At 36.6% G+C, this 14,542-nt stretch overlaps 1 protein-coding gene across 1 annotated transcript in view; it reads left to right on the top strand.

Moving 5' to 3' along the window:
- The window catches only part of LOC149831791 (serine/threonine-protein phosphatase BSL3-like), a 34,038-nt gene extending 28,186 nt beyond the window's left edge, over positions 1-5,852 (top strand). The window contains exons 16-22 of the mRNA XM_090014135.1: positions 1,402-1,486; positions 1,588-1,686; positions 1,774-1,973; positions 2,760-2,835; positions 4,560-4,695; positions 4,775-4,914; positions 4,995-5,852. Coding sequence (XP_089870261.1) covers positions 1,402-1,486; positions 1,588-1,686; positions 1,774-1,973; positions 2,760-2,835; positions 4,560-4,695; positions 4,775-4,914; positions 4,995-5,078 — 820 coding nt within the window. The 3' untranslated portion in view covers positions 5,079-5,852. The remainder of the gene's footprint in view (positions 1-1,401; positions 1,487-1,587; positions 1,687-1,773; positions 1,974-2,759; positions 2,836-4,559; positions 4,696-4,774; positions 4,915-4,994) is intronic.
- The last annotated feature ends 8,690 nt before the right edge of the window (positions 5,853-14,542 follow it).

Genomic DNA, 14,542 nt, shown 5'->3' with positions numbered 1-14,542 from the left:
GAGATGCACGATCCTCCTCCTTCCAACGAGGCTTTGATACCATGTGAAAGTATCTCCAATAAGATACTAATATCAAGACCTTAATATTCTTGATAATAAACCCACCACGAATGCACAATAAGAACACTTGTGCACAAAGGCACAACTCACAAATAACTCACAAATGCACAAAGGCATAAAAACAATGGAATCAATTTATTGAGAACTTGGGCTTTGACTCAAAGCCATGAGAAATACAAAGGGGTGAAACCCCTATTTATAACAACACAAGAGGGTTCTTGGAGGGGCTCCACTCATAGACGTTGGAGCCCCTCCAACGGTCACAAATGTGACCGTTGGAGAGGGCCCAACGTCTATGTTAGTGGGGCCCCCAAGGTACTTTTTGGTACTTTACATAAAAGAAAATAAAAAATAAAAGAAAAAGAAAACAAAAATAAATTACAATCACATTCATAAATTGAATGTGCGTAAAATAGAGGAAAAGACTAATCTACCCCTACGGCTAAACAAAACAGAAATATATATTTTATATATATAATAAGTAGATACATATACATATATATTAATATATGTATATGTATTACCTTATATATATAAAATATATATATTACATTGAATGATTAGATATATAATTTAACAATTGCTAACACTTTTTCTTCCTCCTCTCCTCCCCTCTTTCCTTTTTTTCTTTCTTCTGCACTTCCTTTCTTTTCTTCCATTTTATTTATTTCTTTCTTCTAAATTTCTCTTCTTGACACCGCCATGGATGCTTAATCTCACAAAAAAGGAACAAACAATACCTGACCAAATTTATGATGTCTTTCTCTATTGTAGTACTAACAAATTATGAAAGACAGATGTTTCTTTCCTCCCCACATGCATAGATGAAACACATCTTTTTTGAAACATGTTAAAATTACTAAAATGACCTTGTTTCAAGAAAAAGCCTGAGCTGATACTATGTAGTTGAGTTGAGGTTTTTCTTTTGAAAAATCTTCCACAATCAATTGTTGTGAGAAATAATGTCTTGACTAATAAAGACTAAAATATTTTTTCAAGATTTTATGTATTTCAAAAATTTGGCATTAAAATATTTCAAAAGCTTGGCATGTTATTAACTTCAATTGTTTTGGTTTCTTTTTGTGAATTCATTTTGTGATTATTGTTTTTCTGTGGTTTTGTATTATTTTCTGATTGGAAATGATCAGGATTTGTATAATGATAACTCTTTCTGATTGGATGCTTCGGGCATTCCTTCTAATAAGTTTGTGTTATCAAAATGATTATCTGGTGGATTTATGGCCCTCACATTCATGTTACATTACTAATAGCAGAAGAAATTTTCTCCGCTGGTAGTTTTCTTTGCTGGTGAACAATTCTCTGTGTCGCCTACCTTTGCAGTTATATTGATTACCTATTCTTGGGCGATTATGTTGACCGAGGCCAGCACAGCCTAGAAACCATCTCTCTCTTGCTTGCTCTCAAGGTATTCTACCCTGTTAGTTATACTTCATTTCATGTGTATGGTGGCCTTTACTTGATGTATTAGCAGAAAGTTTTGGTTTCATGTCTTTCTTTTTTATCCAGGTCGAATACTCTCACAACGTGCATTTAATTCGTGGGAACCATGAGGCAGCAGATATCAATGCTCTGTTTGGTTTCCGGATTGAGTGTATTGAACGCATGGTATTTAATGGCCCTGTTTTATTTATATCCTTTTGTGACTGCAGATTATTTGCTTGTGGTTTTCAAATTTGATTCACTTGCATCCAGGGAGAGCGGGATGGGATTTGGGCTTGGCACCGTATAAACAGATTATTCAATTGGCTTCCTTTGGCAGCTCTTATTGAAAAGAAAATTATATGCATGCATGGTGGAATTGGCCGTTCTATAAATCATGTGGAGCAAATTGAAAACCTGCAACGACCTATAACTATGGAAACTGGCTCTGTGGTTCTCATGGATCTTTTGTGGTGCGTGACTTTCCTTTCTTACTCACACACGCACAGGCTTGCATCCTCACGCACCCACACAAAGAGAAACAGGCAGACACCCCTCCCTCCCTCTCTCAAAAGGGAAACCGATTCTAACCAATTCAAAATATGTGTTTCATGTGATTATTTGCAAACAAGTTCTACAGATGTATTCTTTATAATTTATTTAGCGGAGAACATTCATTAGATTAGAGGATTTTTATGTTCGGACAGTGCTTTAAAGAGAGCTAGAAATTAACATCTGATATAACATCTGATATTGCATTAGAACATTACAATAAAAATCATCAGTTTCTTTATTAAATGATTTGATCCAGAGTATGTCTTATAGTAAGTGAGTACCGATGTACGCTACAGGTTCAGTTTATGTGAAAGCACCTGTAATTATGACTTTTTGAATAGGTCAGGACTGGCTAATCACTTGGTGAGGGCCTCGTCATCTCTCTCTCTCTCTCTCTCTCTCTCTCTCTCTATATATATATATATATATATATATATATATATATATATATATATATATATATATATATATATATATATATATATATATATAGGTATGAGGTACCATTTTTGAAAGCATGATTTTTTTAAAATTAAATTTGAGCTGTTGCGTTGAATTTAATCCAATGGCTTAGATGATGTCATAGATGCACCACATAGAATTGGTTGCACATTCTTGATGCAGACGTTACACACACGTGTATGTATGTTATGCATGTATGTGCTGATAAGTTTAATAAAGCTCAAAAATTGGTTTATTTACAGGTCTGATCCTACAGAGAATGATAGTGTTGAGGGCTTACGCCCAAATGCAAGAGGACCTGGGTTGGTTACTTTTGGGGTGAGCTCTTTCTTGAGTATTGATCATCTAAACTTGAATAGTTAGAACATATCCTGTATTTTCTCAAGCTCTTGTTTATGTTATCACTGTGATAAAAAGGTCCATATTGGGCTTCTTTCTGTAGTGCATAAAGATTAGGAATACATTCAATACATTCTGGTAATGGATTTTGCAAACCTAAAGATATGTTGAAATTCTAAATTCTAGCGAGTTTTCATGAAATTGGCTGTTTTCTCTTTTTTGTCAGTGAATGCAGGCTATTGTTATTATAATTGTTGTTACTTTCTAAATCCATAGCCAGAGATTTCGGGTCTAAATTTTGAAAACGTATGTAAATAGTTCTGCATTGAATGAACTACTTCTTGGATTACTGTATATTCTTGGTAATTGTTTCCAAAACAGAGGGAAAAAAGCCGAGTATCAAAATATTCATCAAAACTAAAATTTGATATGGTATTTTTCTCACTTCTATCATGAGGGGTTATATGTCTCCCAATATTTTCCCAGGACTTGAGGAAAAGAGATTTGTTAGAATTTCCTTTCAAACATCTATTTTTCTGTTTGAAAAAACTTTGTAGCTTGTGTAAGATTTTTTTAGAATGACATAAGTGTCATGCTTGCTCACTGTCAGATCTCTTCTTAGAATGCATTATCTGTGTTCCATAAGGAGCTGCAGTCAATTGACAGTGGATAAAACTGACAAATAGCTCATTGTCTGGAAAATGAATGATAATGAGTGTGTTTCTCTTTAATGTAAAATAGTTTGATAAAAGCTTTCCAGTTTCCATTTGTTGTTATATTTGAGTTTTGAATTTTATTCCTTTTGTTAAAGATTTTGAATTTTTTCCCTACTATCTTTTTCAAAGAACAAGACTGATTGATAATCTTTAAAATTTCTTTTTCACTCTGACCCAGTGGCTGGACTGACTTTTTGGAGCATTGCTCTTCTTTTGAAGTATGGAATTCAGTAAGATCATTTAGTTGCCTTGCCACCAAAGGATGAATTTCAGAATTTGGCTACAAATGGATTATTTCTAGTCTTTCTTTCACTGCAGCCTGATATGACCCCATTTGGGTCTCTGTATGCAGTTAATTCCCCGTCCTTTTTCTTTTTGTTTTTGGGACACAACTTTGATGATAGTGAAGCTTAATTCGGTACTCCAGTTGCAGAGATGGATTTATTTCTCCGTCATTGTTGTGGGGATATTCTTCATTTCTTTCTGAAGCTTTGGAAGTAGATCTTAGTGGTTTTATTGTTATGCACTTGTATTTCATGAGAAAAGCTGATACCGACATGCCTAATTAGAATCACAATTCAAGGTAACATCTTAAACTACAAAGAATTCTTCCGCGTCATAATTAAAATTTTGTAGGTTAATCCTCATTATCAACATTCATAAGGTCGCTGTACTTGGAAAGGAGGAAATCAACCACCTATGCACTTTTATGATTCTTTCTGGGATTGACAATGTCAGACAAAAAATTGCACGTGAAAAAACAAAAATACAGTAGATCAGGAAAAACCAGACACAAGTTAAAGATTACTTTATGTAATGCATTTATTTGAGAAGCCATCATGCAATGCAACTTTCATTAATTTAATGCTTCGTATGGGAAATGGTTTTGCTTATCACTTGTATTTCGGGTGTTATTCTTGGATTCTTTTATTCTTTGCAGATGTTCTCTTGTACTCGGTCACTAACTTTGTAGAACACTTTCTGCAGCCTGACCGTGTGATGGAGTTTTGCAATAATAATGATCTTCAGTTGATTGTACGTGCACATGAGTGTGTGATGGATGGTTTTGAACGATTTGCGCAAGGCCATTTGATCACTCTTTTCTCCGCCACCAACTACTGTGGTATGCAGCTCATAAGCTCCCTTTCCCTTTTTCTGTGTCAATTGTCAGTGCACCTTATTTTGTTGTGTCAACCACACAGGTACTGCAAATAATGCGGGGGCGATCTTGGTATTGGGAAGAGACCTTGTTGTTGTCCCAAAACTCATTCATCCTTTGCCACCAGCAGTTTCGTCACCGGAAACATCACCTGAGCCTCATATTGAAGACACATGGATGCAGGTATCCTTTTCAGTGAGAATTTAAGCATGTGAACAGGTTTGTGTAGCTTTGCTGATTATTGTATGTTTCATGAAAATCAGGAGCTTAATGTTCATAGGCCGCCGACACCAACCAGAGGCCGTCCTCAAGTTGCAAATGATCGTGGCCCTCTTGCCTGGATATAAGATCCTTCAGTTACATTTCTTGTGCAATATCCCGCTTAGCTCTCTACTTTTCCATGTTCATACTGTGGCTGCTCACGCTTTAGGAGTACACAATCAAGAGTCATCTGACAAGGGATGGAATTATTCACGGAGAGCACCCTTAGCATACTAGGCTTACCATGCGGGAAAGAGTAACAATCTGCTGGGTTAGCTTTTATTTCTAAATCCATGTCTGGCCGCTGAGATTGGTGGATGAAGAAGGTATTACAAGTTTATTGGGTGTTCCAAGTTCCGGTGAAGGCATCTGAACTGTTCGAACTGCCAGTGATGTGACATGGATGTCACCTTCTTTGTCAGCTATGTGAAAAGGCATGTTCTGGAGGCGGATGCCGAATTTGTTGAGTTTTTGGCAGCTGAGGCTCCTACATTTCCAATTGGAAAGTTTTATGGTTGTAGGTGTATTCTTTTCTCGTTTGCCTTGGCTGCCAACCCCTCTCTCCTCCCCCCCCCCCCCAACCCTCCTCGCTTATTTTGGGTGTTGACAGGTGGCTATTTATGAGATATGAAACATGTGGTAGGCTGAGTATGTATCATAGTATTGCTGGATTGCAGCACAATGTTGTGTATTTTTTTCTGTGCTGTTGTACATTGTAACTTTTGCGTGAAGTGGGGAAGATTGCTTGTAGATCCAAGCCGGAGACCTGAACTAGATGGTTTTATGTGAATAGTGGAGCGCTGCGCAGGTGTGTAAGCTAATTTTACTCTTTATTATTTAATACTGGACATTCCCTCTTCTGATGCAAACCTTTTAGATTACAGGTGTATTATGTACTAGATATCTTTCTTTTTCCACATAACAGAGCTGGGACAATTAAGGCCTCTCCTTTTTGCAACAGTTATTCAACCACCTATATACCAGTGGGGTTCGAACTTGTGACGTCCCATCACATGGTGACGTGCACAAACTGCTTCTACCAGACGTGCAGAGATTGGTTAGATATTGTTTACTTGTCTGCCCTCGAGCCGGTGCATTTTATTTGTTTTTCCATGCGCTTGATCTAGATTTGGACTGCAGAGGCAAATTTGCATTGCTTGCTTGAGCATGTACGATTATCTACGATTCATTGATAAACCATGGTAAGTTGGTAACTGAAGTGTGGCCTAAAACACAGCCATATATACACGAGAGGGTCGTAATTGTTCTGGGCGAGCCTTCGGAATGGGGTGGGGTATGTGCAGTGCGGGAGCTCTACTGAATGAAAAATATAGCACGATAAAAAAAATGCACCCTTGTTCTAATGCAGTGTTACAAAAAAAATATTAAAAATTGGCTGTATCGTGTGATTCTGAGATAACACACTAAAATAAATCTTCAAATGCATAATTTGGAATTATACAGAAAGTGAGGCATTCAAAATTTCAAATATATTCATAAATGCAGTCAACATTGAAATACAAGTTGAAGTTCTAGGGGCCGTTAAGATAATGCTGAAAACTACAATTTTGAGAGTGGGACTCTGTTTTCCATTAGTTGCTGGCCACTTATAGCTGGAAAGTCTCTGGAGAAAAAAAAAACACAATCTGTAATTATAATTTTGGTGTTGATTATGGTGATGACTGATAGTTTTAGGTTGTGGTAATGTTGGTGTTAATAATTGTGTTTTTATACTTATTGATGCACGACAACGGGCCATAAAAACGATGTGATGGAGCTTTTATTATTGGTGATGTTTGGTTACTGATAATGGAACTGATGATGTACACTCCATCATTGCATGATGTAATTGCATTAAAATTGGTTAACCGATACTAGAATAAGTAAGTGATTAAAAATATTTAAATTTTTTAAAATAAAACAAAAAGTTCTATTATCGGTCTGATAAATGAAAATTTACTGTATTTATTAGTATGACTAGAAAAAAGCCGCTCATGTTGAAAACCGGTTATACAAAGGTCGATCCTCACAAAGGCCATCATATTTAATGGGTTAGATTTACAACATAAAAATAAAAAATAAAGATGGATTTGCTAAGATACACTCACAGTGTGCATGAGTGATTGGTAGGTGTGCACTAGCTAATGTTTGCTCAGTCTAACCCTTGGTTGGATCGTGTTTTTTCATCTTAGTTGCCAAATTTTGATATATGATGGGCCGGTAGCTTTTGAGCCTCTTAATGATGCTCTTGCACATCATGATCACAATGAACTAAACCTGCCTTTTGTAAGAAAGAAAGGGCTTTATTTACCCGCTTGATAGGTGGTAGGGATGGCAGTGGACCAGGGCGGGGGACAAGGTCTCTACCTCCACCCCGTCTCAAAATCCTGCCATTTATCCCTGCCTTCATCCCCGCACAGGTTTTGATTTTATCTTTCATCCTTGCCTCCATCCCCGTTTCATGTCCTCCATCCCCAGTCCGAACGGAGTAGGGTGGGGCGGAGAAAAGCGTAAATCCATCCCCACTTCAAACAAGGTGGGGTGGGGCCCTATTTTTTCAGGTCCACTGCCATCCCTAATAGGTGGCGGTGGAGATATGAACCTGCAGGGAAGCAAATTGTGGCTTGGGTTTCCACAGTATCAATCGTGGATTGTGTGTCTATACAAGAATGTCAATCTATTTGGAAAGAGTTGCCAAATTATGAGTCTCCCAGGGTTAATTTTAGTACATTCTAATATGCAATGTTTTGTAATATTTGATGACATTGCATTGTTACTTTTCCTTTTCCCAGTTTTAGATACGCGGATTTTCTTGATGCATTATATTAAAATAGAAGTTTAGAACAGAAAAAACCCATAAAATTGGAATCATTACAAAAGAAAAGAAAAGAAAAAAAAGAAGAAAAAGGAGCTGTGTGTCTATATTTTTATTAAACATGTCATAACAAATAAATAAGAATTATAACACCAGGTAGAAACTAAAAAATTACAATGTTAAAACCATTGTTACCGGATGCTTCTTGTCACATGGGGAAGCAGGAAACTTCCCCCTTCTTCGAAAGGGGAGAAAGCTTTGAAAAAACCACTTCCAAAATATGAAAAACTCGATTCTCTTTAATAAGAAACCCCCTTCATCCTCGTTTCCAAAATTGTTTCTCTTTCACTTTCTTGTTTTTGAAAGAAAAATAAAATTATGAATTAACTATTAAGTTGAAAAGAATTACAAGGAAGATTTTAAGTGATCAAAATATCACTCTGGAAGGGATGGTACATTTAGATGATGCTCATTCATCTCATTGGTAAAGAGCCAACAAGATGGAGATTACAATTGTAATCTAAGTACATCTTGAGGTCCTTCTTAAACACCTTACGGATATTACTTAGAGTTCGCATTTAGCATCTCAATTTCAGTCTTTTTTGGCCATCGTACCTTTTTAACGCTCTCAAGCACTAACATAGGGGGCAAGAGAGAAATGGATATGCAACTAGTTTGGACATCACAAAGTGTCTATGCAAAGGTACGATGAGTCCCTTTAATCGATGGTCTGAAGATCATGTTTGAAGGTAATGGAGCAAGATCACACAAAAGATCTACAAACCTTAGTCACTAGATGAACCTTTTGTTTTTTAAGATGACAAAATCCTGAAGGAGAAGTAGGGTCAAAATAAAAAAGGTTGCCAAAAAAGGTCTCTTCAATAGTATCTTTTATAGTGTGATGCAGAGACATAGATAAAAGATAAGTTGGGCTATCAATGTCTTGGATAAAAAGGCAAGCATCAACTTCTTTCTTTAGAATATGACAACCATCAATATTAACAATAGAAGAAATATGTTATTTTCTTAGATGTGAAGCGTCATCAAGAGGAACATCATCCTCAATTTGCTGCTGCTGTGTGTGTGTCTGGGGGAAGAGGGCAACAACCTCTTCACCTTCCTGATTCTCCTACAGAATCTTAAAAAAATTATGATTTTCAAATGAGATTTTCGGGACCCATACCTTTTTGGTTTTACTCTTCTTCTGTTGCTACCCTTTGCTAAGACTAAGCACATTAGATGTTGGATTCTTGCATGTGGAATTTATAGTGGCATGTGATCTTAACTTACACACCTCACAAATATGTGTACTCGATTCAGTTTCAATATGTGTCTTCCTTATAGAACCCACCCAAGACAATGAAGATCGAATAAGAGATCTCTAAATTAGATTAAACTTCTACAAGAATCCTTGTAAAGTGCAAGCGAACTTGGGCAGATATCCTTTCATCAACAACAATCAGCTTTTCCTCCAATGCATCCACTATCAAACAGAAGACATCATTGCACCAATAAGCGGGTGAAAGGTCATGCTCTCTAATCCATACCGAAATAGACCTTGAACCCTGAAATTTAGGCATGCCACATCCATCCTAAGTTTCTATAAGCAAGGTGTGACCAACAACCATCCACAATCTTCTTAAGATGAAAAACACACTAGGAGCTCACTGTCTGAAAGCGTAGAAAAGATCAAATTAATAAGAAGCTTTAATCACTAACAAAGCTCATGAACATAAAATTCTCATTCTATTGCCTTGGTGTCCCACTTATAAACCACACAATGGCATAAAGATTTATGTTTCTCAACATATAACAATTGGGGAATAATAATAATAATTTTTTTTTTATCAATCATTGAGGGTCAGAGAAAGTTTTGATTAGGCGAAAATGCTGAGCAACCTACCACCTAGGATTAAGAGCGATAAATAGCAAGACCGTCACCAAAAATACCACTAGTCGTAGGAACATCCTCATGAGAAACAACTGGAGACACTGAATCATTTCTTTTATGAGCTTGTTTGTTTATGTACGAGCCCCCAACAACAAACCCACACACATTTGCTTACAAACTAAGACTGTAATCGGTGCCCCCAGATTGACCAGCTTGGCCCTCAAGAGCATGACCTAAAATAGAGGGCATATCAATCCCATCATTGTCATCATAGATTGACGGGACGATCAAAGCATCCCTATCGAGAGGATGAAACTGCTGAGCCAAATTCACCAACACCATAGAAGAAAAACCAGACCCGAGATCCCCAAATGTGCGAGAAGCGCGCTGGACAATAGACGTCTTTATTAGCAGAACTATCAATGTAATACAACAACAACAACAACTACGCCTTCATCCCAAAACAATTGGGGTCAGCGATATGAACCAAAAAAGAAATTCATTTTGGGTCTTCCACATGAATCCTTTTCCTCCAATCATTTCTATCCAACGCCATGTCCTCGGTGAGGTTCAAAGCATTCATATCCTTTCCTATCATCTCCATTCAAGTCTTCCTAGGCCTACCCCGACCTCTTTTAACTAATATATTTTCCCATTTCTCCAACCTTCTAACTGGAGCATCATTAGGCCTTCGCCGAATATGTCCAAACCACCGTAAACGATTCTCTCGCATCTTATTTTCAATGGGTGCAACACCTACCTTCTTACGTATCTCTTCGTTCCGAATCTTATCTTTTATTGTATTTCCACACATCCATCTAAGCATCCGCATCTCAGCTACACTCATTTTTTGAATATGATGTCTTTTGGCAGCCCAACATTCCGTACCATATAGTAAAGCGGGTCTAATAGTCGTCCTATAAAACTTTCCCTTCAACCGCAATGGCATTCTACGATCGCACAGCACTCCAGTAGCACTTTTCCATTTCATCCACCCAACCTTTATCCTATGATTTACATCTCCATCAATTTCTCCATACTTTTGAATGATGGATCCCAAATATTTGAAATAATCATTCACCGGTATATCTTGCTCACCAAGCTTCACTATACTCCCATCACTACTTCGTTGCTTACTAAACCGACATTCCATATATTCAGTCTTACTCTTACTCAACTTAAAACCTCTAGCTTCCAATGTCTGTCTCCATAATTCTAACTTAGCATTAACCCCAGCTCCAGACTCATCAATCAAAACAATATCATCAGCAAACAACATACACCACGGTACATTTTCTTGAATTGATCTCGTAAGCTCATCCATCACTATCGCAAATAGGAAAGGGCTTAAAGCAGATCCTTGATGTAACCCAACCGTTATCGGAAAATTGGTTGTCACCCCTCCACAAGTGCGGACATTGGTTACTACTCCTTCATACATATCTTTAATTATACTAATGTACTTGAGAGAAACACCTTTCTTCATCATTGTCCACCAGAGAACGTCCCTAGGTACTCTATCGTATGCCTTCTCTAAATCAATAAAAACCATATGCAAATCTTTGTTCCTCTCTCTATATCTTTCAATAAGTTGTCTAAGAAGATGTATAGCTTCCATAGTTGATCTTCCAGGCATAAAACCAAATTGATTCTCCGATATCATGACAACCTTCCTCAACCTAGACTCAATCACCCTCTCCCAAAGTTTCATAGTATGACTCATGAGTTTTATACCACGATAGTTTGTGCAATCTTGTATATCACCCTTATTCTTATATAAAGGCACCAAAGTACTCTTCCTCCACTCATTAGGCATCTTATTTGTTCGCCAAATCAAGTTAAAAAGATTTGTCAACCATTCTAAACCTTTCTCTCCCAAACATTTCCAAGCCTCGATAGGTATACCATCTGGGCCAACTGCCCTTCTTGATTTCATTTTCTTCAAAGCCTCTGCAATTTCTTTCTTTTGAATCTTGCGCATGAAGTCACGATTTATCTCATGAAAAGGAATGGAGAAGTCTCCAAGATCTTGAGCATGACTATCATTAAATAGCTTATCAAAATAATCTTTCCATCTCTCCTTATAAATATCTAAGGTAATGAATATTTTTGGCAACCTATTTTATGATTTTATATTGCACGATTGTGATCGCATCGAAGTTCTGAAAAGAATGCAAGTGATTTCTTCAATATCAGGGCTCGTACGCTTGTAAAATGTGTCCTACAACCTCAAGGGTAAAATCATAATTTTGAAGGTTGATTTTATGAGTTTTGAACACTTAGTTGCATTAGTATCGAAAAACAAAAAAGAGCGGTGCTGATTTCATCCAAATTGGAGTTTGTAATGCATTCGAAACATGCTTGGCAAGTTTCAAGAGCAAAATAGTAATTTAAAAAAAAAATTCAAGAATAGTATAACCCAAGGGTCATAGTCATCCGAACCTGGGTTGACCAATCCGAAGATTTGCATGTCATTATCTATTAATATAAAAACCATTATATATAGTAAAGATTGGGTAAAGAATAGGATCTAGTTTCGCTAACTTGATTAAGCACGTATTTGGACCAGGGTTGAACCACATTGGATCTAACCCCAATCCAAACCCAGCCATGCAAAACCATACACAGTTTGCATGACCTTCACCTTGTTTGATTCCCATAGTTTTATAAAACTTAACAAGTGTTAAGATTCTTTAACACTTGTATTTGTTGGTGTTGCCAATTATTCTCTTCCTACCCACCTATTTAAAGGGGGGCTTCTCCCCCAACTTTCACCCACTTCTGTCCTTCACACCCTTCTCACACATACTCCTCCTCACTTTCTTCCTCTCCCATTTTAGCCACTCTCCCCTCCCTCACCACCAAATTTGGTGGTGGACCAACCACCTTCAACTACACCTTCCATGGGGTCACTCGATCGCACCCTCACTCCTTGCACACACATCTTCCCTACACTTGGCTTGAACTTGCTCAACCCTTGCACCCATTCGGTCAGACCCTTCTTGACCACCCACTCCTCTCGTTTAGTACGATACCACCACCAGTAGAAGTGTTGCTTAGACCATCCCCACCTCTGTTGCCCTGCTCCCAGTCCCAACACCCCCTCATTAACCCGATTATGTCTATTGGTGGGCGTGCCCAAACCAAGCCTAGTCCAGTTTAACCTAGTTATTGACTCAGGTTCCTCACACTTTTTTATTCGATCGCTATCATTGTATCATATGTCAAATTTTTTTGGAGAAAATTTCTCTCAAGATTTTTGAGACTTTTTTGTTTCTTATCACCGCACTCTACAAGGTAAGTTCTATTGCTAAATGTATGTGAATTTTGAATAATTAAATATATTTTGGAAGCATGCTCACTTATATATATATATATATATATATATATATATATATATATATGCATGAGATTTCAAATAAAAGAGTTTTTAAATAAAACAAATATATTCCAAATAAAATAGCAAGTGCTGGTACGTATTCTACTTGAAATAAAATAATCATCATTTGAAGCAAATAATAATTTTCTATGTACCTTACTTTAAGGAAAAGAGATTATATTTCAAAAAGAATAAATAGTTGTGCCTTCGAAGAAAAATATAAGAATAAGTGTCTATACGAATCATCCTCTGAATAAATAATATAAGCATATGCATTATGTTTTGGTAGGCATCATACTTCAAATAATACATTATAAAAATGTATGCATTATAAAATAATACTTTTTCACTTATATTTTTACATACTCATATTTCAAAGATAAAATACTTTAATCATGCATAGAACAGCAAAACTCTGGGTTCAGAAAACTCTACTGACAATAGAATAGTTCACTCCAAATAAAAAGGAAAAGAAAATGGTTACAACCCAAAAGAGGCCAAGGTTTTAGAGACCTTTTCGGTATACAGTAATGTGTAGGTCATACTTATGTACTAAGATTGACTTGTGTACGAGCTTGAAATAAATTAACTCTTAAAGTATGAAACAAAGTACTATATGCTAGATAAATCATGCTTACATACAAAACTTAAGATATTAATCTGTCATAATGACGAGATGCTCGTATATACAGAGCGAGTACTGATTAGGTCAGGTATACATACAAGACTCTGATTATTACCTTAGAAATAGGTACTTGAATTACTTAATCTCCATTCTAGCCTATACAATATAAGGAACTTAAAACTAATCCTTATAATAAAGATAACCCTTCACACCTATTTTGTTCTGATCTTTACCTTGGAGAATGTAGATGATATTTTTTGAGAGATTGTATTCTGATTTTTTTGAGAGTGAGGCATCTTAGCGATCACCACTCAATTGTAGGTTTTCGAAGGTCGGGGCTATCCATGTGTCCTAAGTGATAGATTCTCAACTACTACAGTAGTTCATGATGCATCCTACTTTTTGTTCTGCCTTAGCGACAATTCTCTCAGTCATAGACCATCCGCTTTGAGTCCGGCACAGTCAAGTATCTGAGATTAAAATATCTAAGAATAATACAGCCCGGGATGCCTAGACTGTCTGCGATGGTCTTTCCTCATGTACCATGGTGGATGGTTAATTATCGATTTTAATCATAGTTTAAAATGAAAATATGTCATAATTATGTTAACTATTATGTTTGTCTTATTTTTTTAGAAAAAAATGTTTATAAGAATTGATTAAATATATTTAATATTCTTAATTACCGAAATTGGTATAAACTTACCAAACTGTCAGAGCCTTTAAGGAGTTTTGTTCAAGGGACAATGAATGCCACGAAGCTGGAGCAACATCGAGGACTAGTACTCTTCAAAGGATTTAGGGCTCAACTTGAGACTTTTTGGTGAGTGATATGTTGTT

Source organism: Nuphar pumila, chromosome 7 (assembly GCF_984573655.1).
Source record: "Nuphar pumila chromosome 7, dmNupPumi1.hap1.1, whole genome shotgun sequence".
NCBI classification, from domain to species: domain Eukaryota; kingdom Viridiplantae; phylum Streptophyta; class Magnoliopsida; order Nymphaeales; family Nymphaeaceae; genus Nuphar; species Nuphar pumila.
The sequence above is the reverse complement of the archived record's forward strand: the minus strand, read 5'-3'. Positions and strand labels throughout refer to the sequence as shown.